General features: G+C 45.4%; 1 protein-coding gene across 3 annotated transcripts in view; it reads right to left on the minus strand.

The window, feature by feature from the left end:
• The window catches only part of lmbr1 (limb development membrane protein 1), a 54565-nt gene continuing 28926 nt past the window's right edge, over positions 1 to 25639 (minus strand). For 2 of the 3 annotated variants that reach the window (XM_046356235.1, XM_046356237.1), the window contains 8 exons: positions 24509 to 24598; positions 20626 to 20702; positions 19962 to 20039; positions 15753 to 15826; positions 15268 to 15358; positions 14566 to 14632; positions 6074 to 6235; positions 1 to 2948 (listed from right to left, as the gene is read on the minus strand). In XM_046356235.1, the coding sequence (XP_046212191.1) occupies positions 2863 to 2948; positions 6074 to 6235; positions 14566 to 14632; positions 15268 to 15358; positions 15753 to 15826; positions 19962 to 20039; positions 20626 to 20702; positions 24509 to 24598 (725 nt within the window). In that variant the 3' untranslated portion in view covers positions 1 to 2862. Of the gene's footprint in view, positions 2949 to 3408; positions 4757 to 6073; positions 6236 to 14565; positions 14633 to 15267; positions 15359 to 15752; positions 15827 to 19961; positions 20040 to 20625; positions 20703 to 24508; positions 24599 to 25639 lie in introns of those variants that run through there. The other variant, XM_046356236.1, reaches the window with a different exon arrangement.

A 25639-nucleotide genomic window follows, 5' to 3' on the forward strand; every position in this document is an offset into this window, starting at 1 on the left:
TAAAGTTCATCGTTTTATTTGCAAACAAACCAACAAACACAAAGCAAAGAACATGGTAAAAAAAACATTCACGTTAATTTGCAGGAAATTATATGTAGAGACACAAACTATAGCTACATCCAAAAATGTGAGAGGGGGCACAAAGTACGTGAGAATGGTTGGGGGGGTGTAGGTTGGAGAATTTCAAATTTTTCAAACATCCAAATCAGTTTTTCACTGCATTCTAGAGCCATAATCATGCTTATTTCTATGTAAAATATATATATCTAAGCATATACCTCTTGAGCGGTCTGTATCCTCCTGGTTCAGTTTTAAATGAATGCAAGTCTCATTCAGTACACCAAGTTATTGCTTGCTTTTCTACAGCTTGCCAGTAGGCGTACCAGCTAAGATAGTTAGACGAGCTAGCTACTCAACTTGACGGACAGCTTTAAAATGGCTTTTTGGTGGCTAGTTATGAGGTTTGGAACCTACCTGGGCTAGCTAAAGTCAACTTCATGACATTTCTAGGTCTAGCAGTATTACAGAGAAACAACTAAACAGGACAAATCTGAGGGGGCACATGCCCCTGTGGGCATAACGCTTCTGATTACCTACTCCACCTACAGTACAGGCCACGCTTCAACATTTCAAACCCTCGGCAAGTGAGGGAAAACTAAGGTAACCAAAACTGTTCCCTTGGGCTGGAACAGGCCCAGACCGTGTGTACCTCAAACTCATTGGAAAACTATGATTGTAATCTTGTGCTTATGGTGTGCTCCCTGGACCAATAATATGCAGCGACAGCATAATTCCGTCTGGTTATGTTTGTCCCAAATGGCACTCTATTCCCTACATATTGCACTACTTTGGGGGATAGGGTACCATTTGGGATAATTTGCTATTGACTATAATAATGTGACATTCAGTTTGACTGCCCCCAGCCTCTGGAACACTCTCCCGGACCACCTGAAGGCACCACAGACTCTGGGCTCCTTTAAAACGGGTCTAAAGACCTTTCTCTTTAGGAAGGCTTTCTGTTGACAGCTGTGCTTGTAGTGTCAGCTGGGATCTTTGTCTCAGTGACCCGGTCTAGTTGCGTTAAAATATGTATTTTGATTTTTTTTTTTATTATGCACTTTGAGATTATTCTTCATAATGAAAACTTTACAAAATGTACAATAAAAAGGAGGTTCAACAAAGCTTAGTGCCCCGTGAAATACATTTTTAAAAGATGTTAAAATAGCATAGTAGTCATTTGGGGAGATCAAGCTTATGAGACACACAACATTTTCAGAACATCCACCCACAGGACCAAACTTTGAAAGCAAAAAAAAAGGTGTGGAACACTATAGTTTTCCCATCTCGAGAGTAATCAACAGCAACTAAACAAGAGTCATTCAAATTGAGACAAAATAATGAACGCACAGTACAGAGTGGGTGACGCAAAATAAAAGGAGCACATTGTGACACATTCACAACTGGCCTGAGACGACCAGAAAGATGGAAGGATGGGCTAGTTCCTCCCCATTCAGTCTGTCAATGGAGGAGACACTGACTGATCTCTGGTGTGGTCACTTAGGTGAACAGGTACTAAATGTACCAGCAAGCTCTGCAAAGAGGGAAGACGTGGTGATACACAGACGCCTGTGAGGACATGTAAAACGGCTAAAAGCAATATGCAAAATGAAGAGTAAATCAGTACTAATTTTTTTTTTTAATGCAAGAGTTCAACAGCAAGTAAGTCTATCAAAGAATGCCCTCGTCTTTTCAAAATGTGTGGATATAAAAATAAAAATAAATTAAAATAAAATGTCCACTTATCAAACCAGAAGCCATCCATACCAAATACTATACACCAGGGCTCGCCAACCCTTTTCCTGGAGAGTTACTGTCCTGTAGATTTGTCTCCAACTCTAATCCATCACACCTGATTCTAATAATTACCTGCTTGATAAGCCCGAATCAGGTTGGTTACAACTGGGGTTGGAGCGAAAACCTACAGGAGGTTAGCTCTTCGTGACCAGGGTTGGCAAGCCCTGCTATACATACGAGATACTGAATAAGGTGACTATGGGAGACCACCAAGTCTTTACATATAATACAGATACTCTATTGTGAATGCCCCATGGGCCACTGATGTCACATTTACTTCCTGATTCTCAAAAAAAGGAATTCTCTTCTCATTATACTTGTGAGAAGGTGCTGTTTTTTTTTCTCTCCAAATAACACACTGAGGTGCATTTTATAACCAAAATGGGTTTTAAAATTGGTGAAATGCACTGCATGGGCTCAGTAACTGTGGTGGAAATAGAACAGGTTGGAAACCGACAGACATTGAAATAGGACATAAGTGTAAAAATGGCTACTAGTCAGCAAGCATCTCTTCAGCCTCTGCATCGTAAGGTTACATTGCACCTCCGAGCCAATAGGGCATAGTGCAATTACGGGGGGGGGTAACAGATAAAAAGTGATCAGGGAAGCACGGAACGCAAGAGGTTAGACTGAGATGGGTAGAGGTTAGAATTCGAATGTATGAAAAGATTGAGGTGGGGAGAAGGACATTAGTGCTGAGAGCAAGTCCCCCAGACATCGGCTGAGTGGCCCATGGTCAGAGTCACTGTTGAGGTCAACATCAACTGTTGTGATGATGCCAGTCTGTCAGGGGGCTCAAATTTGTCCCTGTCCAAGTCCTGCATCCATCGATCCAGGAGGAAGAAGATGGAATGTCACAAAGCTAAATTACTCTTCCCCTCAGCTCGCAGTGCCGTCAGACACTGTCGGTGTATACTAAGTCTCTTACACAGACTCAATCCCAGTACTGTCAAAATCTCCCTTTGGCTGCCATGAGGTGTGTGTGTGTGTGTGTGTCTGTTGTCTCTTTCACAGAGTCTTCTGATGCCCGTTGGCCGCGATCTTCCCAGACTCAGTGTCTGTGGGGCTGTTTGACAGTTGTAATTTATCCAGACCTGGCCAGGAGGAGATAAGGGGCAGAAATGTCATTACAAGACACACACAGACGATGAATATGTATATATATATATTTTTTTTTTAAACACTGCCTCCGTCATTTGACATTTTTGACACCAGACATCCTGGGCCTGTCACAACAAGCTTTAGAGACTTTCCCCCTTTGCCTCGTCATCTTCACATCAGTCCAAAGGCACAGTGGATTTTGATATCTATCTACCTGGCTACAGCCTCAGTAGTCATATTGCTGTCTAGGTTGCAGGGAATGCAGACCCAGGCAGCCTTGGAACAGGTTAGGAGTTATGTATGACATATGATGTCATTTGGATTGATTATTACTGAAATGACCAAAAACCAAAAGGTTAAACGTCTCGTCAGTGCTAATAACTATGGTAAAAATGACAGAGCATGCAATCATACAGCACTAATTTGGTTAAGACAATCTGAGCAGAAACCGTATAATAATAATACAACTTTATTCATTTGGCACAATTCATACAGAGGCAGCAACTCAATGTAAAATAATACAAAATAGAGAAAGAAATGACAAACCAGTAAAGCTGCAAAAAATACAAATACAAAAGTACAAACAGGATAGGACACGAGAATATTAATAGGATATTAAAATAAGACAAAAAAGTCAACTAAATCTAAAATATCCAGACTAATTCAAAGCAAGCTAAAAAAGGTGAGTCTTAAGCCCGGTACAGATACAACTACCAGGACAAGACATGACGGTGTTACTTGGCTTTACAACGACGTTCGCTTGATCTGAACGGTCTAGTTTTAGAACGTCTCATGATGGCCGCTGAAGTTTCCAAGATTAAACCCGTCAAATCTTTTCGAAAGACGCGAAACGACACTTGTCAGTTTAGTCAATCAAATAAAAATGCTAAGACGCTCTGTGTTTAGCCAAGAAGACAGCAAGCTAGCTATTTGCTGTAGTTAATAGCTAGCTTAAATTGCTGATATTTTTCCTGACAGGTCAAAGTGTGCCCTGTTTCTGGCATATGTATTCTATGATACTTGTCTGCTGAAACACTGATACAAAAACGACAAAACAACTTAGTTTCAAAAGTTTTATCAGGTCATTGTACAGAGACATCGTTACCGTAGAAACAGTCAACCGACCATCTTTTTATTTATTTTTATCTTTAGAAAGCTTAGAAAAAAATTATACGACTGTCTGGTTTTGTCTCATCTCTGCTTATGACGGCTGTTGTATCTGTACCAGGCCTTCAACCTCTGGATTCTAAGCCCTGTCTAAGCCGGGGGAGGGTTCTTAGCGAACATATGGAATTGTTTAAACCAATGATACCAATGATTATTTAGCCCTTTGATTTTGACATTTAAGACCCCTGAAGGTATCAACAAATATATATTGGATGAAACATAGAATTTGGAGTTACTGCTATTAGCCAATAGAAATGTGCAGAGTAACAGAGCCACAACATGGAACAGAGAGTCCAAAGAAAGTCCCCCAAAAAAATCTAAAGGAAGTTTGTTCTCTCATTGATAGAAGAGCAGGATTTGTTTTCATGTATTTATCCCCTTATTTTAGCCATTAAACTATCTCCATATATACTTCCATAAAAAAAAAAGTTAAACGGGTACTGGGGACCTTCAGATGAGTCCAGGTCCGGCTGGCCGGCCAGCCAGACGGACCTAGACATTTTCATAATTTGTGAGACTCTCAGCTTTCCACAGAGGGGTCATATTGGTGTGTAGCCCAATCCGTTCGGACACTACAGACCCTGACAGAAGAGGCTGTACCGACTTCAGACGAGTCTTGAGGCTTTTTGGCACCCTAGAGCAAAACGGAGAACACCACTGTGTTCGTGAGAGTCCTCTTTCAATAGAGTTTGTACGCCAAACTGGTCGGACGCTACATACGATTTTGTGAGAAAACCAATTTTCGGGATGTCTCATGGTCTGACAAACACAGCTGTAGCTCTGCCACCTTTCACTGTAGGAGGTATCGGCGGATGGAGTTGATTGAGACACAGCCCACGCAAAAAAACATGTCTCCAGCTTAGACAGATTGTTATGGAGATTCTTTTGTTGTTAATTATATTTCCTCGGGGCGCGACCACTGTAGGCTAAGGGTTAAGTACGAGACACACCATGAGTCGAGGATGACCCCTAAATTCCTAACCTCCTTTTTACTAGTGCCAGGTGACCAAGTTCGCTGTCCCCTCTGGACTCTTAAGCCAAATCACCAGATCCTCAGTCTTGTCTTCCTTAAAAGTTGTTGGACATTAAATGTATTAAGGCTCCCAAAACAACTAACCTATCAGTTGATAGCATTAGGGTCATCTGGTGCTGCACATATGTCTAGCTGTATGTAATCTGCATAGCTATGAAGGGGTAACATGTATAGTGAGAACAAAAGAGGACCAAGAATAGATCCTTGAGGGACTCCACAGGTGATATCTGCTCTCCCTGATACATACTTCCCCAGGCAGATCGGGATCAAACCAGTTTAGCACAGTATCAGAAAGACCAAACCATTTCTCCAGACTACCAGTTCTATCAATATCTTATGGTCAAAAGTATCAAAAATGGCATTTAAATCTAAGACTCTGTACAGGTGGAGGATTTCAAATGCTCTTTCATTTATGGAAAACTAGCTCAACGGTGGGAGGCCGAATTAGGGGACAATCTAGTTCAGTATTGCACAGGGACTGCACTGCCATAGCTTATGTTAACCATTTTTACAAGGAAATATAACGCAAACTCCTCACATTTAGACGATGAAGCCTGGCTGAGCAAGTCTGCCGCCGTGGCTGGATAAAGTAAGAAATTAACAACTGAAAACAATATCCTTGGATTTTTCTAGATGTCTGTAATAATCTTTGAGAAATGGGCTTGCCTTTCTTTTCATACAACTTTATTATAGATAGCAATATGTTCTTAAATAACACATAAATTAACCTGTAAGCAATCAATTGTTGAAAACAGTGTCCTCGGATTGTTCTCATTGCCTGTATTAATCTTTGACTAGGCTTAATTATTGTAAAAAGCAATGCATTCTTTAAGAACACCGGTAACTCAATGAACCAGTCATTTTGTAATTTCTGCTTTGTTTGACATGAACATGAGTATATGAATATAAAGATGTTACCTAATGCTTTCAAGAGTTCCTCTCTGATCGCTGAGGTGAACTTCCGGACTAAGCAGAGGGTAGTTACCACGGCAAACAGCAAGTTGTACGACAGGACGATATAGAAGTTTCCCAGCCAATTGAATCTCCCAAAGTCTCCGAGAAGGTCAAACCTGGTGATACCTGTGAAGAGTGTTAAGATATTAAATAAAAGACCACCAGATGCAATGTTCTTCCATTTGAGTGGATGATTTCATGAACACAAAACAATCTACTATATCATGATGATTTTGAGATACTGGAACATAGGGGTTTCTCATGAAACGTAACATTATTTTGCACACTGATAATTCTACATCATTTGCTAGGTTTCCATCTAAATTGGCGACATATTTCATGCGAATATTCTCAAATCTGCACGAATAAAACAATATGCACATTTTCCCACCAGAGATGTTTCCATCAAACTGACTTGTTGTGGATGAAAGACTACATGCATGATGACGTAGTGCTCATACATTTTTTTTCCTCCCCCGATTCAATTCCAATGTACCGAATAACAAATACAAAAGTTATAATTCTGTACATTGGTTTCCATCTCATTTTTCATCTCTACCGACGGTTTCATCAAACACCAAATAGCGAACTTAACCAATCTGGTTTTGGCGCATGCTCTCTAGACAAGAGTACACAGATAAGATTATACGATGAGATACGCATAAGAGAAATCATTTTATTTGATAATTGGAAGCCAAACACCGATCATCATGTCACCAGAATTCAAATAGCAGCCGTAGCGCAACACATACTTTCAACTCCCTCCAAAGATTTTCTATGGGGTTGAGATCTGGAGACTGGCTAGGCCACTCCAGGACCTTGAAATGCTTCTTACGAAGCGACTCCTTCGTTGCCCGGGCAGTGTGTTTGGGATCATTGTCATGCTGAAAGACCCAGCCACGTTTAATCTTCAATGCCCTTGCTGATGGAAGGAGGTTTTCACTCAAAATCTCACGATACATGGCCCCATTCATTCTTTCCTTTACACGGATCAGTCGTCCTGGTCCCTTTGCAGAAAAACAGCCCCAAAGCATGAGGTTTCCACCCCCATGCTTCACAGTAGGTATAGTGTTCTTTGAATGCAACTCAGCATTCTTTGTCCTCCAAACACGACGAGTTGAGTTTTTACCAAAAAGTTATATTTTGGTTTCATCTGACCATATTACATTCTCCCAATCTTCTTCTGGATCATCCAAATGATCTCTAGCAAACTTCAGACGGGCCTGGACATGTACTGGTTTAAGCAGGGGGACACGTCTGGCACTGCAGGATTTGAGTCCCTGGCGGCGTAGTGTGTTACTGATGGTAGGCTTTGTTACTTTGGTCCCAGATCTCTGCAGGTCATTCACTAGGTCCCCCCGTGTGGTTCTGGGATTTTTGCTCACCGTTCTTGTGATCATTTTGACCCCACGGGGTGAGATCTTGCGTGGAGCCCCAGATCGAGGGAGATTATCAGTGGTCTTGTATGTCTTCCATTTCCTAATAATTGCTCTCACAGTTGATTTCTTCAAACCAAGCTGCTTACCTATTGCAGATTCAGTCTTCCCAGCAGGTCTACAATTTGTTTCTGGTGTCCTTTGACAGCTCTTTGGTCTTGGCCATAGTGGAGTTTGGAGTGTGACTGTTTGAGGTTGTGGACAGGTGTCTTTTATACTGATAACAAGTTCAAACAGGTGCCATTAATACAGGTAACGAGTGGAGGACAGAGGAACCTCCTAAAGAAGAAGTTACAGGTCTGTGAGAGCCAGAAACCTTGCTTGTTTGTAGGTGACCAAATAGTTATTTTCCACCATAATTTGCAAATTAATTAATAAAAAATCCTACAATGTGATTTTCTGGATTGTTTTTCTCATTTTGTCCATCATAGTTGAAGTGTACCTATGATGAAAATTACATGCCTCATCTTTTTAAGTGAGAGAACTTGCACAATTGGTGGCTGACTAAATACTTTCTTGCCCCACTGTACATCTTATTTTTTCCCAAACACCTTTGGCAAGACGATCACTGTGTTTATAAGCACAAACCCTTCCCTTTCCACGACTGCATGGGGTTTCAGTGAATTAACTATTTAAGAATGCCTGTTCTTTCGGCAGTTGAGGCACTTTGGAAAGTGTCTCTCTTCAATAAGCCAACTCTTTCAACAGGCAAGAAAGGCCAAATTGAAAGAAGGGCTTATACCCCAAAACCATTTGATGTACACTGCATATTAAGATACTCAGGCTATGACGGATCCAGGATAGACAAACCCTTTATGTAACGGATTTAGCAGCCAATGCCACTCTTCCTGAGAAAAGGTCATTTTCATTGTCTGACGGATTACATATTATTCCTTTCACAGGAAACGGTTTTGTTAGTTGGACCTTGGACAATTTGTTAGCGTGTAAAAACCGAGTGGGGGGAAAAAAAGAAAGAAATGAGCAACACCCCAGGCATCATGGTTATCAATGAGACCACCGTCACCTGCACACATACACCTGAGTCAACTGCTCTGAAGTACACATATCTAATTCAAACAGTAAACAAGCAGAATCTTGTAGGTTTCCGCTGTAGCCAAGACGGATTGTGCAACTCATGGCGGGCGGGTCTGACCCCCTGCCGAGAGGGAATCCTCCATTCAGGCCACTCAGAGACATTCACGCCATGTCTCATCTGAGTCAGTGGAGGCTGCTGAGGGGAGGACGGCTAATAATAATGGAGTCAATGGAATGGTATGAACCACATGGAAACCACAACTTTGATGCGTTTGATACCATTCCATTGAATCCATTCCAGACATTATTATGAGCCGTCCTCCCCTCAGCAGCCTCCACTGGTCTCAGTGTATGCTTAGTATGAATCATAAACAGAACAACACCTGAACTTCATTAGAACTTCACAAAAACGACTTGTGGACTTCACAATGATATTATTGCTGGCCAAAATGCTCATCCCTGAGATAATAGGGCCAGTTAGCCACTTCCTCCTGTCCTCTATGTGGCTATGCACACCTCTGGGTTATTCTGAAGAGGAATTAATGTGTGAGACCTGCTGCAGACAGTGCCAGTGCATGGTGAGGTTGATTCTCTCCTTCATCTATCTCTTCAGCACTGACAGAGACAAAAGAGTGTCTGTTTATTTATCCCCCCGTATAGCACATTCTGTTGGTTGGAAGTATTTTATATGAATCATTTCAATTGGAAAGCTCATTTTGTGTATCAGTTCATAAACCATGTGCTATTTTTCAACTTGTATAGCACAGCTGTCATTTTTTTGGTCCTTAAATAAAACTGGTATAAAACTTTTTTTCTATAACCAATTTGTCTTTAATGCAAGGACGACAAACAAGTTCCTTACCTTCTCCCCCTCGTCTCTTCCATTTTTGCAGTAATGATGCAATTATTTGGTTGTAATTTTGAATAGAGCCTACATTTCCATGCATTCTTGTTAGCTGCATGTGTGAGACAACTCCACCCGTCCGATTTATGATATATTTACAAAGATTAAACCGATTTTAATTCCCCCCCAAAAATAATGTTTTTTTTATCAATTAGTATATTTCAGTTTAACCGTAATATTTGTTCGGTCTTTTCTGGTGGATTAATCTGAAATAGCAACCAACTTTCTATGGCTTGTTTAAAAAGTGACATTTTGGAGATTATTTAATTTTCAAACAACCAAAAGTGAGATGTTGTAGTCTGAATAAAGGGCAAAAGTGCATTCTTGAACACCAGGTGAGCCATTCTTACTAATCTGCTAGCGAACTAATTCTGATTTAAGTATAGTTTTGTATGACTGAAGCCTTTAGTGACAGATCTAATGCTTTAATATTTAAATCGTTTCTGACCTCCAAATTCATATTCATTAAATAAATAGGCCCGTTTAATTTTGTCTGGCTTGCCATTCCAAATGAAATGCAATATTTTTTATTCATATAATTTAAAAAAACAAGCCGTTAGGTGTAGGCAGGGCCATAGACAAATAGGTAAACTGGGATATGACTAAAAAGTTAAAAATCAGGATGATTTTTTCCACAAATAGACAGGTATTTTCCTTTCCATGGTAACAAGATCTTATCTACTTTTGATAATTTCTTTCTTTCGGAATATAAATACCTAGTATGTCCACCTCACCTTCGCTCTGGCGCAGCGGTCTAAGGCACTGGATCTCAGTGCTTGAGGCGTCACTAAAGACACCCTGGTTCAAATTCAGGCTGTATCACAACCGGCTGTGATTGGGAGTCCCATAGGGCAGCGCACAATTGGCCCAACGTCGTCCAGGTTTGGCCGGTGTAGGCCGTCATTGTAAATAAGAATTTGTTCTCAACTGACTTGCCTAGTTAAATAAAGGTTTTTAAAAAAAAACATTCTATTGGTAAATGACACGTGAATGTAAAAGTTGTATTTTTATGTGATCCAATAAGTAATTTGGTTGTAATCCAGAGAGGTTAGAAAAATTATCAAGATCCTCTATTTTTAATTGTACCTTTATTTAACTAGGCAAGACCTAGAGGCCTTGTTCAGGGGCAGAATAACAGATTTTTTACATTGTCCAGTCTGGGATTCAATCGAGCAACCTTTCATTTACTGGCCCAACGCTCTAACCACTAGGCTACCTGCCGCCCCTCTATGAGGCTGTGGAGGGATCCAAATTGTGGATTTAAAAGAAAACATGAATCATCAGCGTACAATGACACCTTTGTTTTTAAGCCCTGGATTTCTAGCCCCTTGATATTATTGTTGGAGCTGAATTTTATAGCTAACATTTCGAAGGCCATAATAATATCCTTCCTGTTGGGCCCTGTCCGGGGGGATGTCCTCGGATGGAGCCACAGTGTCTCCTGACCCCTCCTGTCTCAGCCTACAGTATTTATGCTGCAGTAGTTTGTGTCAGGGGGCTAGGGTTAGTTTGTTATATCTGGAGTACTTTTCCTGTCCTCTAATTCTCTCCTTCTCTCTTTCTCTCGGAGTACCTGAGCCCTAGGACCATGCCCCAGGACTACCTGGCATGATGACTCCTTGCTGTCCCCAGTCCACCTGACCGTGCTGCTGCTCCTGTTTCAACTGTTCTGCCTTATTATTATTATTCGACCATGCTGGTCATTTATGAACATTTGAACAACTTGGCCATGTTCTGTTATAATCTCCACCCGGCACAGCCAGAAGAGGACTGGCCACCCCACATAGCCTGGTTTCTTCCTAGGTTTTGCCCTTTCTAGGGAGTTTTTCCTAGCCACCGTGCTTCTACACCTGCATTGCTTGCTGTTTGGAGTTTTAGGCTGCGTTTCTGTACAACACTTTGAGATATCAGCTGATGTACGAAGGGCTATATAAATACATATACTGATAGTGGACAACCTTGTTTTACTCCGACAGTTTAATACTTTGAGAAATTATTTACTATTTTACACATAGGGTTACTGTACATGAATTTAACCCATTGTATACGAGATTCTCTAAAATGTTAATATTCCAGTCATTCATATATAAATTCCAGTTGTACTTTATCAAAAGCCTTTTCAAAGTCAGCTATGAATACTAGGCCTGGTTTCGCCGATATTTCAGTGTTCTATCGTTTCCAGTACTTGTGAAATCATACGGAAAAACCACATGACTTCATGTGGAGAATCGCAAGTGTTTTATTGCTCTTTAAAAAGTAAAAATAAAATAGTGACACTAACAGGAGGATAATTTACCTTGAGGTGGATTACAATTCTTCAGCGGTAAATATACTAAACTGTTATCATTCATTCCTGTGCTTTCTTTCAATGTTCTGAGTGTGAACTAACTCACAGTGCATGCACCCAAGTTGTGTGTGCATACATTTTTTTTATTAAAACACGACAAGCATACCCAATATCGATACATCAACCAACCATTCAATTCATCACATTTAGCTATTCCAAAACTGTCATAGCTCACCGAGGTAATATTTGTGGATTTTTTATTTATTTTTATTCGGTAATGCCTGTGAAACCGCTGCACAACAATTAGATTAGGAGATTGATTGAGTGTCTGTAAAGATGTATTTACAGCCTCTGCAAGATGTTGGCGAGCATCGAGGGCCTTTAACCAAATTGCCTGTAAAGAGACAGGAAGAGGGGGGTGGAGAGAGACCGCAGTCAATACACCATGCAAGTACGGTCAAGCTAAATTAATTTCTAATGCTAAAGGTTTAGATCTTGGGTTTGGTATTAGGAGAAAAGCTGATGGGAAGTAAAGGGGTTCTTGGCATTAGAGGAGACAACACTTACATCCCAAATGGCACCCTGTTCCTTATATAGTGCACTACTTTTGACCACGAACCATAGGGCTATTATGGCATGTCTAGAGATGATGTAACCCCTCTTAGAAGAACCGGTCTTCCTCTGATCACTCGTTTCACATCAGCACCATTATGCAGAATTTAGCATTGTGTGTGTGTATGTGGGCCAAGTGGAATCCGTCTCACCATCCATTCCAAGTAAGATGGATGACGCCGTGGCGATTACATTAACGGATTCATTTTTAATAACACATCCACTAAAATCGGCGGAGAAAGGTGGCTTATGTATTCAATCGACAGATTAAAAACGATAAAAGGACAACTAGAATAGCATCTATGTAATAAATGGTGATTTTCTGAGATGGTTGTACTCCGTTTGATAGTGTGCGCACCAAATGGCACCCTGTTCCTTATATAGTGCGCTACTTTTGCCCAGCCACAGTGTAATATCCCAGGAACAGCAGCCAGGCTGACAGGAGTGACTAGAGTCCTCTTTGCTGCAGTCTCTCACTGTGCTTTTGGGGACACTGCAGATAAAAGTTACACAAACATACATGGGAAGAAAAGTACATTCTCAATGGGGGCGGGGTTTCTAGTGCATGCCTTCGTCCTTAATGGCACCCAACTCCCCATGGTTCAAGTAGTGCACTATGTCGGTAGTAATAGGGCTCGACGCTGACCTTTTCACAAGTTGACAAATGGAGGAGCACAGAGAGAAATGGAGGAGCACAATGAAAAATATTTGAGGTAACAAGATGTTGTCTTTGTACTAATGGTGCAATCATGACGGTCATGAATCTGCGCTCATTGTCCTCTCCATGGCACTCAGGGGCTGCGGTACAGTGAAGTAATCAATGCAACAATTATCATCAGGGCAATCTTTTTTTTCTTCTTTCTCCATAGGCGCACTGGTGCTCCTAAATTACAATTCCTGGTCGCGCCGCAAATATGCGGCACATAGGCAAGTAAAATATTCGCACTCGAGCCTGGGAATAGGGTGCCATTTCGGGCACAGGCTATATCACTCTGATGCTTTCAAACACACACACTTACATAACTGGTCATTTTTAGCCGTCCGTTTTCCCTCCCTGAAATAAAATGTGTTTATGGGACTCTTACCCTTGTCTGTACCCTGACTAACCCTGCCACGGGGGGGGAACAACAGTACAGAGCACTCCCATTTCAGCAGCGTCACAGGTCCCAAGGCTCCCTTTCGAGAGAAGCTTAAATAAAACATGGCGTCCGTCCGACAGGAATTCTGTACAAGCAGCGGTTGTCACAAAGACATCAGACCCATTTTTCTCCCACATCACCTCAATTCTTAGTGATGTTTGTGTTCATGTCAGTCCTGGGTTCAAATACATGAAAAATGTCTTTCAAATACATTGAGTTTGCTTGAGTCTGTTTGGAGTGCCAGATGGGTAGTAATTTACAATTTGGAGGCTTTCCTATTGGTTTGTTAAGCCAGGAAAGGATTTTCCCAAGCAGTTGAAACCCAAATCATCGGACTTACTTTGCTTAAAATCGACCACGCCCTCCGGTTCTCTCTCTCACAAACACGTTAATATCTTCACAAAATGGCAGAACGGTAACAATGAAGAGTTTCGATTTCCCATAACACACATATCCAAAACTCCATCTCCCCATGTCTTCCTCCGGAGGGCTTTGGATGAGGGTTGCCTTCATTCGTTTAATCCATCTCATCTATTCAGCGTCACAGAGCAGAACCTGTTGGTATTTTGCAACGCTCCCTACGACTCACTGTACGCCAACACGCACACAGACGACGCTATTTAAACAGCTGTGGCCTGCTCGCTGCGTGTCTATTAGTACCATTGTGAATGCGCTGCTAAACCTGTCATTTCTCCCGCTCTTGCTCCATTCTCTTCTCAAATCGCCATGGCAAACTGACGGAATTTAACTTGTTAACCATAACGGTTTGAGGGGCGGGGGTAGCTGAAGTTCTCTGACCGGCCCTCGTGGTCGTTTACTTAAGACCGGGAATGGGATGGTCACCTCACCTCCCTCCATCACTGCCCTCCAATACGTTCGTCGTGAAATCGATCCAAAGCAGTCCACTAAACACGTACATCTGTGCTCACCTATCGGTTCCATCAACTATGCTTTAGTGAGCTACGTAGGGAACGAGGTGCCATCTGGGACCCCCCACCCCAAAATAAAAAAAAAGGGTTGAATGAATGGCAGGAGAGACTCACCAAGTGTTCTGGACATGACTGGCAGGGCTGAACTCAGCACCAGGATGGACACACAGCAACCAATGATCTACATGAGGGAGACAGACAGGGTTAGAGTATAGAACTTTAACTCGTGAACTCGGGTTAACAAATAGATAGGACGCAATGAAACGTTTGAGTGTGAGAACTGGGAGGGCGAGAATAGCTTTGCAAGTCAGTGTGTGAGTGTACACACACACACACACACACACACCTCTTCAGAGTAAATGGATTCCACATATTGTGCAATTAGTACCTCTGAAGATGCTCATTACCAGGTTCTGCTCCTTTGTGGCTTTTGAGTCCTTTCACCGAGTCGTCCTGGCTCATTACAAAGCCTCACCGTTCCCCTTGCTCATTACCAAGTGAATGGCTGCCCCCGTGGGCCAAACAGAGTACACACACACACACAGTCCCCCCCCGATTCTCTCTCACTGAAAATAAGAGCTTGCACGGCGTCCGTGTTTACGCAACACACAAACAAATATTGGGGCGAGAGGTCAACTGAACCATTCAGGTTGAGGGCTGGTGAGGAAGATGCCAGAGGAGAGGAGTGAGAGAGTAAGAATGAAAGCAAGGAAGAGAGAGAAAGAGAGAGAGAGAGAGAGAGAGAGAGCGAGGGCTGAAGAGGATGAAACAAAAGGAGGCCTAAATATATCACCTTCTTCATATGTGTGTGTTTACCGTTGTCATGGTCGTGTCGTCTTTCCTGGGAGTGAGGCCTTCAAACACTCGCAAGCTGTAGAAGCCGACAACAGAGGACACCATCAAATAGCTGTTGCTGAATCAAGGACAAGACATCCTTACGCTTTCGAGACAAAACGCCGTAACATGGACATTTAGTGACATTTCAAGTGGTAAGTTGGCACCTTTTCACCAAGGGTAAAGGTGAAAAGAGGTGACGAAACACGACAGAATGTCCCGGGAAGTGTCCGGCTAAGCTACGTCTTAAGTCAACACCACCAGTCCTAGGAATGTCACTGGGGTCACCACGGAGCAAGGGGCCCATATGTATCAAGTGTCTTAAGAGTAGGACTGCTGATCTAGGATCAGTTTTGCCTTTACGATCACAATGAACACAATTACATGGCCAGAGAGGACCTGATCCTGGATCAGTACTCCTTACCTGGAGCCAACTTTATACAGATCTGGGGTCATTAAAAGGATACAACATGAGGACGATCTCCACCACGGCCTGGACGACTCCGAACGTGGACAGTGAGGTGTTCCCAAGTCCCCGATCCTGGAACGACAGAGAGGGAGCGTGTTTTGTTAAGGACAACTTAGATAGGATAGAGATGAGGAAAGGAGAGAGTGTGCTGAAATAGCAAATGGGCTGGATTCAAATCCCATGCTGCAGGTGGTAGTGACCCCAAGGCTAGACTATAAATCAAATCACCATTCAAAATTAGGATCTCTCATGTCGTTGCTTAGTCGGAGGAACACAAATAAATCATGAGTAAAATAATTGGACGTGACAAAGTTAAAGTGAAGTACTTCGTGAGGTTCTATAATCTGTGGGCATGTGATTACAGAAGGAGAAGTTCCGACTTGGTACAAATCAAAGTTCTCTCTTCAACACAGACAGACAGAATCAAAACCGGCTTAGTAATGGATGGAAAGCGATGAAAGAGAGAAAAATACTCCCTTTTTAAATCACCGTCGATCACACAGCATGTGAACAGGTGTTCAAACAAGCGAAAAGGGCATTGAAGTGCTGACGGTAAAAAACATGGAACATTCAAAAAAACAAAAAAACAACAAAACAAATACTTTGGCAAACATGTCGGATCTTTTCTGCCCTGCCCGTTTGAAGTTTGTGCCGGGAAAGAGATACATCTATATATACACACACGCCACTAGCCTCGGCATCTGTGGGATATTTGCTTTTGTCAGACTTGGCACCTTAACTGTTTACGTTAACCACTTTTTTACTTCAATCCGAGGCTCAATGAGCCGCTTTCTCTGTGTTGGAGCGACACAGCAGAGGAAGACAACGCCTGAGTCCCAAATGGCACCCTATTCCCTTTACGGGGCACTTCACCACGGCCCAAGGGGCTAATTTTCAAAAGCAGTGCATATACCGAGTAGGGCGCCATTTGGGACACGACCAAAGTCTTTGTCTGCTGTGGTGCACTACTTTGGACCAGGGCCCGTGGGGCTATTCTCAAAAGTAGTGCACGGTTTACAGAAGAGGGTGGCATTTGGGATGCTGGCCTGTCCGTTGGAGAGATCTATGCTGTGGCGCACAGCAGCACAGGGACACGTCATTGTTCAGAGTGCTGCATTTCTATCAAGTTGAACACTTCACCGGCGTCACGACTAGGAGCTAGCCGCGACAGCATTCAAACCGTAAAAAATAAATAAAATTACTTGTTCATACACTCTGCACACTTGCTCTAACACAAGCGATCTCTGGTGCACGCAATACACACACACCACACACACACACACACACACACACACACACACACACACACACACACACACACACACACACACACACACAGAAAAAAAGGGAAGGCTGACAGGTCGTTTCACGCATTTTTATGCAAGTGGCATCTAAAGGAGCTTACTGTGGAGATGTGCCGCAGAGGCCCCCTCAGAGAATTAGCACACAGCATCTGGTGTCATCTATTAATAGTGGAGCGGGAGGGGTTGTGTGTGTGTGTGGGAGAGGGAGTGTGTTATGCTTGTGTGTGTCAACGCTATGGGAAAGGTAAACTCTTCAGTGTTACCGTTCTGCCATTTTGTAAAGATATTAACATGTCAAAGTGGCAGGTGGTGTGTGTGTGTGTGTGTGTGTGTGTGTGTGTGTGTGTGTGTGTGTGTGTGTGTGTGTGTGTGTGTGTGTGTGTGTGTGTGTGTGTGCGTGGCAGCTTTCTCATTCCGCCTCTCTCCAACCTGGTCTCCTTTGCATTCTAGTGGTGGGTTGGGGCGGGCTGGGGCAGAGGGTAAGGTCGGTGTCGGTCGCAGCCTGCCGCGGCTGGCTCATTCAGACACGCCTTGGTGTGTTTGTTGCTTCTGGGATTAGCGGTGAGCAGCACCTGTGTGCAGGTGAGGTCGTGAGCCCGAGTGCAGAGCGTGTACACACACTGGGCCCTTCAGGTGTGTCCCGTCCTCCTCCTCCACACTTTGATGTACTTCACATAGTTTTAATGATGGATAATAACAGAAAGAAAAATAAATAAATTCTGTGGATTAAGATGTTTTTTTTGTTGTTGTTGCAAAGCTGCAGACTGACAAGGAACTGACTGTCATCAGTAGGGTTACAAAACTCTGGGAACTTTCAATACATTTGTTTTCCCAGGTTCTCTCAAAATCCCAGTTGGAGGATTTTGCGGAACAGGGAGGGAATAAGTAGGAAATCCCGAATCCTCTAAACCGGGATTTCTTGAAAACCAGGGAATTTATTGAAAGTTCCAGGAATTTTGCAACCCGAGTCATCAGTCAAACGTTCAGAGGTATGCGGTGGTGGGAAGGTGGGGCTCTGGAGGAAGGTTTCCCTAGGTACAGATCTAGGATCAGCTTCCGCAATTGTAACCTTTAAAAACATTTTTTTTTATTTAAAAAAAAAAATGGGACAATCCACAGTTGCTACATCCATGTATGGAATTTAGAAATTAATGAAATACACTCAATGAGTCGAACCTAAGAAACCTAAGAATGCCTCGTGAGCTTAGTTCAACTGTCAGACCCCAATCAGAACCCAAAATATGAGCCTGTTTTACTCCAATGTTTGTAGACAAAAATAAGTTTAAAACACATTCATAGTTTATATTGGATTGGTCAGTCATTTCATCAATAGCTCTAATGCATTTTAGAGTGGTTACATTTCTTCAGGCCCATCCCTCAACTTTTTACTAAAACCGTGTGATGCTGTGACGTCCCTAATTCCACAGGGGATGATCCGGCAATGACACAAAAAAAAAAAGAATAATGATTCGTCCTCTTAACACCCGTTCGCCAAGCTGTAAAGGGCCCTGTCCTGACTGGATCGGCCTCCTCTCCTCTCCTCCCAGGCTGTCTGAGTCAGAGAGAGGTGGCGGATGCTGGAGGTCGGAGCAGCCTGTGGTACTCAGTATGCCGAGTGCCACGCGGTGTTGTGAGGGAGCGAGAGAGGGGAGGGAGGGGTACGGACAAACATCCGCAGTGCCGTTCCATTGTGCTGCTGTACTCTGCTCCTGGCCCTATGGCTCATTTGACTTTCCCACAGTCTGGAGGTCATGGGCCCTCTCTTTCCCCGCCCCTTCCATCTTCCTTTCTCCCTGTCCCTTCTCCATCTCTTTATCCCACCTGGCCCAGTCCTCCCGCTTTCCCCCTTTTCCCCCTCCTCCTTCCCCTCTCGCCCTCTTCTCTCTGAGCGCGTAGGCGGCGTATGAGGGCATTGGGACGCAACCCCCCCCACCCCCTGTCGCCGTAGCGATGTGAGATCAGAGGCGTGGCATCCATCCAGCTCATCAAACTCGTAAACCATTTAGCAGTGCTGTGGCTGTCAGGGGGAGGGAGGGAGGACTCAAGCTGCATGACAAGCGTAATTTGGGGGATTTTCAGCGATGCGTCATGCCAAAGAAAATATCTCCTCGATAAAATAATTGGAATGTCGAGGAGGGCAGCCATTCGCCCGCAAGATGAGCCGAGAAATGAGGCAGAAATAAGATACATTTTGTTGCCTTTGTCAGGCGAAAGGAAAAAACACACACACACACACACGCACGACACTAGAGCACACGCACACCTCGGTCGTACCAGATGAAACGAGATAAAGAGATTAAGAAAGTACATTGCATGCAAGAGGAGATGCAATCTGGAGGGCCATTAAGCACTCCAGTCAGACAGACCGACTCATGAAAGGAGTTCACCTGGCCTGCCTGGTGCACACAGTACCACAGAGCTACTGACTGAACACACACACACACACACACTGAGGAGAGTGTAAATGCAGCTTATTTCACCTGCCATGGACACACAAACATCACACGTTTCATCTGTATAACACTGTGAAATGACTTTCAATGAGGAGCAGCACAACAAAAAGGGGATCTGCTACGATAAACATCTGGCCCAGAGCTCTCTCTCTCCTTTCTTCCCAACATGCACCTGAGCATATCCGGAATTTGATTTATGTCCCTGGCGACTGCCGAGCAGCTTCGCAACGGTCTAGTTTAGTAGTGGCCTGGCTCTGAGTTTATCTGTGTGTGTGTGTGTGTGTGTGTGTGTGTGTGTGTGTGTGTGTGTGTGTGTGTGTGTGTGTGTGTGTGTGTGTGTGTGTGTGTGTGTGTGTGTGTGTGTGTGTGTGTGTGTGTGTGTGTAAACAGGCTCCGGTGTGCATCTGTTGAAATGGGGGGGGACCAGGAAGTAACTCTAGCCAGGCCTACCGTTGATCCCTTTGGCATGGCCGTCTCATCCACCAGCAGATAAAGGATATTCAGCGCCACCAGCAGGACTGAGATGGTCTACGGAGGAAGGGAAGGAGCCGAGAAACAAGAGGGGTGTTAACATGATTAGGTCAAAGACAACACAGAACTAAATCAATAAGTGGTAGTTTTGTCCGTCCCCTGGAATGCGTGTGTTCAAGCTAAGTGTGGAACTGCTTACAGAAGAATCTCGGGCACTTGGGCTCAGCAAACGCACCGTCGCTGTACAACACTGAGCATGGGGCAGAGGGGCAGATTACTCTGTATGTGTGTGTGTGTGTGTGTGTGTGTGTGTGGTTCAATTGAAAGCCCAGCTGTCGCAGCGGTGACCATTTAGCCGAGCCTTTCCTTAAACACGGTCGACAAAAGAGACCACACCCTGGGGCTTGATGCTCAGCACTACAGACGGGGGTCCGGTGGCTCCCTGTTCCCAATACAGTGCACTATTTGGTCCAAAGCAGCGAACCATATTGGGAATATGGTGCCATTTGGGACGTAGACTGAGTTGACCCAGGAATACACCCCCAGCCGCCACCGGGGTTTTCTACTTTATATACGCCATGGATAAACAGGGGGGGGGTTAGTGGGACTGACTGGCTGAGGTAGTATCAATGTGAAGACTCACCGTCCCTGTGAGCAGTATTAACATCACAATGGGGTACAGCAGGTTCTTCTCCCATGCAGAGGCTTTCTTCCTCCTCTCTAGGGGAAGGAAGAAGGAAAGGCAGGGGAGAGAAAGAGGATGAGGAGGGGTAGAGAGAGACAGAGAGGAAGAGACAGCGTGCCGAGAGAGAGGTCAGTGTTGAAAAACCACCAGATTTGCAGAATTTCTACCGTATACGCAAATACGAGCGACGCCTCAAATCAATCAAGAACACCACTCCGGTCGGGTCGAAACCGGAAACATCCGGTTTTCAGGGGGAAAGGAGAGGAGAGGCGGAAGCAAAAACAGACACTTCTGGGGGTTCTTTTGCCAACCCGCTCAGGAGTTTCTTCTACGCCTGGTACATTAGGTTAAATCAAGTGTGAATCACCTCCGATATTATTAGACTGTTTTCCTAAATTGGCTCATTAATATATCAAAGATATTAAAAGGTGAGTAGTGGCACCTCATGGCCTCAGGGTTTATTTAGAGTTAGTTGGTTTGGTTCAACATCTGGTGAACGCGTACCAACACCATCTCTTCTCTCAGGGCCCAGAGGGGCTGAAAGTAATATGGCCTTCACAACAAACCAGAAAAATTAGTCTTCCTCATTAATTAGTCAGACAAATCTTCATTATAGAAACAGATCAAACAAAAGCTGAGATTCTGATGAACAACTTGATTTTTAAGTCTACCTGTTAAAAATCAAGAGGTCGTGCTGAGAGGTCGTGCTGAGAGGTCGTGCTGAGAGGTCGTGCTGAGAGGTCGTGCTGAGAGGTCGTGCTGTTGCTGCTGATATGCCTTCTTGTTCGGATATAAACAGATGGTTGCAGAGATGAGGTCTCAATCGTTTTAAATCACTCTACACATTGAGTACCTGCCTGACCATAGTAACACGTCAGCATTGATGGCTTCTGAAGACGGACTGATGGGCCATAGACAGTAAAGGACTTGTGATGTAACGACCCGTTTAAAATCACTTTATAACACTGTGGTCCAGGTCCTCCCCCTCCCCCGACTCCACCTCTCCCTCCCCGACTCCGACTCTCCCTCCCCGACTCCGACTCTCCCTCCCCGACTCCGACTCTCCCTCCCCGACTCTCCCTCCCCGACTCTCCCTCCCCGACTCTCCCTCCCCGACTCTCCCTCCCCGACTCTCCCTCCCCGACTCTCCCTCCCCGACTCTCCCTCCCCGACTCTCCCTCCCCGACTCCCCCTCCCCCGACTCTCCCTCCCCGACCTCCCCCGACTCCACCTCCCCCTCCCGACTCCACCTCCCCGACTCCACCTCCCCGACTCCACCTCCCCCCCCCGACTCCACCTCTCCCTCCCCGACTCCACCTCTCCCTCCCCGACTCCACCTCTCCCTCCCGACTCCACCTCTCCCTCCCCCGACTCCACCTCCCCTCCCCGACTCCACCTCTCCCTCCCCGACTCCACCTCCCCGACTCCCCTCCCCGACTCTCCCTCCCCGACTCCCCCTCCCCGACTCCCCTCCCGACTCCCCTCCCCGACTCCCCTCCCCGACTCCCCTCCCGACTCCCCTCCCCCCGACTCCACCTCCCCTCCGACTCACCCTCCCCGACTCCCCTCCCCGACTCCCCTCCCCGACTCCCCTCCCCGACTCTCCCTCCCCGACTCTCCCTCCCGACCTCTCCCTCCCCGACTCCACCTCTCCTCCCCCGACTCCACCTCCCCTCCCCGACTCCCCTCTCCCTCCCCGACTCCACCTCCCGACTCCCCTCCCCGACTCCACCTCTCCCTCCCCGACTCCACCTCCCCGACTCCACCTCCCCGACTCCACCTCCCCTCCCCGACTCCACCTCCCCTCCCCGACTCCACCTCTCCCTCCCCGACTCCACCTCTCCCTCCCCGACTCCACCTCTCCCTCCCCGACTCCACCTCTCCCTCCCCGACTCCACCTCTCCCTCCCCGACTCCACCTCTCCCTCCCCGACTCCACCTCTCCCTCCCCCCGACTCCACCTCTCCCTCCCCGACTCCACCTCTCCCTCCCCGACTCCACCTCTCCCTCCCCGACTCCACCTCTCCCTCCCCCGACTCCACCTCTCCCTCCCCGACTCCACCTCTCCCTCCCCGACTCCACCTCTCCCTCCCCGACTCCACCTCTCCCTCCCCGACTCCACCTCTCCCTCCCCGACTCCACCTCTCCCTCCCCGACTCCACCTCTCCCTCCCCGACTCCACCTCTCCCTCCCCGACTCCACCTCTCCCTCCCCGACTCCACCTCTCCCTCCCCGACTCCACCTCTCCCTCCCCGACTCCACCTCTCCCTCCCCGACTCCACCTCTCCCTCCCCGACTCCACCTCTCCCTCCCCGACTCCACCTCTCCCTCCCCGACTCCACCTCTCCCTCCCCGACTCCACCTCTCCCTCCCCGACTCCACCTCTCCCTCCCCGACTCCACCTCTCCCTCCCCGACTCCACCTCTCCCTCCCCGACTCCACCTCTCCCTCCCCGACTCCACCTCTCCCTCCCCCGACTCCACCTCTCCCTCCCCGACTCCACCTCTCCCTCCCCGACTCCACCTCTCCCTCCCCGACTCCACCTCTCCCTCCCCGACTCCACCTCTCCCTCCCCGACTCCACCTCTCCCTCCCCCCGACTCCACCTCTCCCTTCACCTCTTTCTCTCCTCCCTCCACCACATTCACTCCCTCCCTCCCTCTACCTCTCTCCCCCCACACCTGCCCCCACCTCCCTCCCTCTCCCTCCACACCTCCCCCTCACCTCCCCCCAGGTTTTCCTGTGTCTACCCTTCTCAATGGCAAGGCTGTGCTCACTGAGCCTGTACTTCGTCAATGTTTTTCTAAGCTTTTGACCAGTAAACATGGTCAAATAGTTAGCCACAGTGTACTGTCTATTTAGGGCCAGACAGCACTGCATTTTGCTTTGTGCCTGTTTCTCAATAAGCACTGTAGTTTTATTTTGACTGTGATTGGATGTTCTGGTCCTGAGGCTTCAGTGTGTTGGTAGAACAGGTTTGTGAACTCAGCCCCAGGACCAGCTGGATGAGGGGACTCAATTCTTTGCTCAGCTCTTGGCATTGCAGGGCTTGGTAATGATATGAGGGGGGCTCACTATATTATAGAGGTTTCCAAAACTTAATTGCTTATTGAGTTTTAATATATTAGTAGATCTTGGCCTAATTCGGCACTGCATGCATTGTTTGTAGTTTTCCTCTGGACATGTAGGAGAATCTTAAGGAATACTGCATCATTAAGGGTGTCCAGTAGAGCTTATTTTTAAACCTAAGTAACTGTAGTGTGTGCAGTACTCTATATATTTTGTACCAATTGAGAACTTTGGTCTAATTCCCTGAGATCTGCATCTTCTCTGGAAAATCATTTTTTGTTGTTGTATTTTTGGGGTTTATTTTCTCTCTCTCTCTCCCTCTTCTCCCTCTGTGCCAGCCTGGGCGGCCTGTGAAGTTTGCCAAGGCGCACTCTATATGCACCATTCTGCTAAATTAATGACATCACTAAAAGGCTAGGCACAAGATAAAAGTTTGCATCTTGTCTAATATCGTAAGTGCCTTTGGGGCCTCCTCTCCCCCTCCTAACCCCCCAAAAGCCTCGGCGTGCACCCACTGTACCTCATTTATAATATCCTAAAATGCACAGGAAAGAATCATTATTGAGCAGAAATGCTTTGGAACTTGTCCAAATTAAGAAACAAGATCGAGGAGGGAGAAGAAAGGGGTCGCCGGCTCTTAGCAATATCCGAAAAGCCTACTTTTTATTTTACACGTGTTTAAATGGGAAATTGAACAGGAAGTCCCGAAAGACAGCATCTGTCCATACATACTATCATTCGAGTGAAGCGTAAAAACGCAGCAGCGGAACTCACCCAGTTTATTCCTCTGATCTCGGACGATGTCCAGTTCTTTGTTGAGTCGGTGAGCGTTTCCGTGGGAACGAGAGTGAGATGATGTTGACCCTGCGGGAACAAGGAAACAACCACGTCAAAACGAGGGTCCCGGGGACGTCGTTTTGTCAAAGCTTTTGACTGGTCGTCATCCATCGTTATTCTTTTACACGTCACTCACCCAGGCGCCACTTAAGTCATTGTGATTAAACTGCCAAGTATCGGGCAAAGTTTGTTCATTTGATAGAAATAGGTAGGCTAAACAGACTGTTCGACTAGCTACACGTGATCAATGTCAAAGACTTGCTCATAGTCGGAGAGCAAGTGGTGTCCCTTTAACGGTTAGATGAATCATTTGTCACTGCTCACGTAAGTACAGTTATTTCTCCAGAAAAGGTTGAAGTGGGTTTGCACTAAATGCCACAATTAAGAGCGTGTCAATGTCACACATGTATTTTCCTACCTCAGCCTTTATGGCATTTCACTTATTTTATCTGAAAGGGTAATCCTGCTTAGTACATAACAACGTGATCTCTCCAACAAAGTTTTAAAAAAATATATATATATAATCTTGTGTGTCAGTGCTGTCTAGCGAGCGAACGGGTGCATGCTCCAACTAGTCCCGGGACTCGGGATAAGACAGCGAGGGATTCTCCATGAAAACCGCAAGGGCAGCTCATTTAAGACTAATTTATTTGGTTTTACTCCCAGCCATGACATACAGTTTGGAGGCCTCCAAGCCAAGTGGAAAGAGTAACCATTTTGCATCCCCTGGGGTGATTGGCAGATCAAGACCAATTAGTTCAATGTTACACTGTTACTAGCGTGCAATAAAATATGATCCTTCATCTTTGTTACAGGGGTGACGAACCAATCACTTCTATCAAATCTTTTTTCCACCCCCAACTATTATGACACACCCTGTCTGGATGGGCTTTAGGATCCAAAGAAAGAAAAAAAAAAAAAAAAACAGTAAATGGAGGACAAAAAAAAAAGGTGTGGATCCTGTCTGTGCCCTGTCTAATACCTGTCCCAGGAACACAATTTGGAAACATTGAACCCTCAACCCAAATGCAGTCACGGTGCAACAGGAAATTACAGTAGTAGTTCAAC

Source organism: Oncorhynchus gorbuscha, linkage group LG07, assembly GCF_021184085.1.
Source record: "Oncorhynchus gorbuscha isolate QuinsamMale2020 ecotype Even-year linkage group LG07, OgorEven_v1.0, whole genome shotgun sequence".
Taxonomy (NCBI): domain Eukaryota; kingdom Metazoa; phylum Chordata; class Actinopteri; order Salmoniformes; family Salmonidae; genus Oncorhynchus; species Oncorhynchus gorbuscha.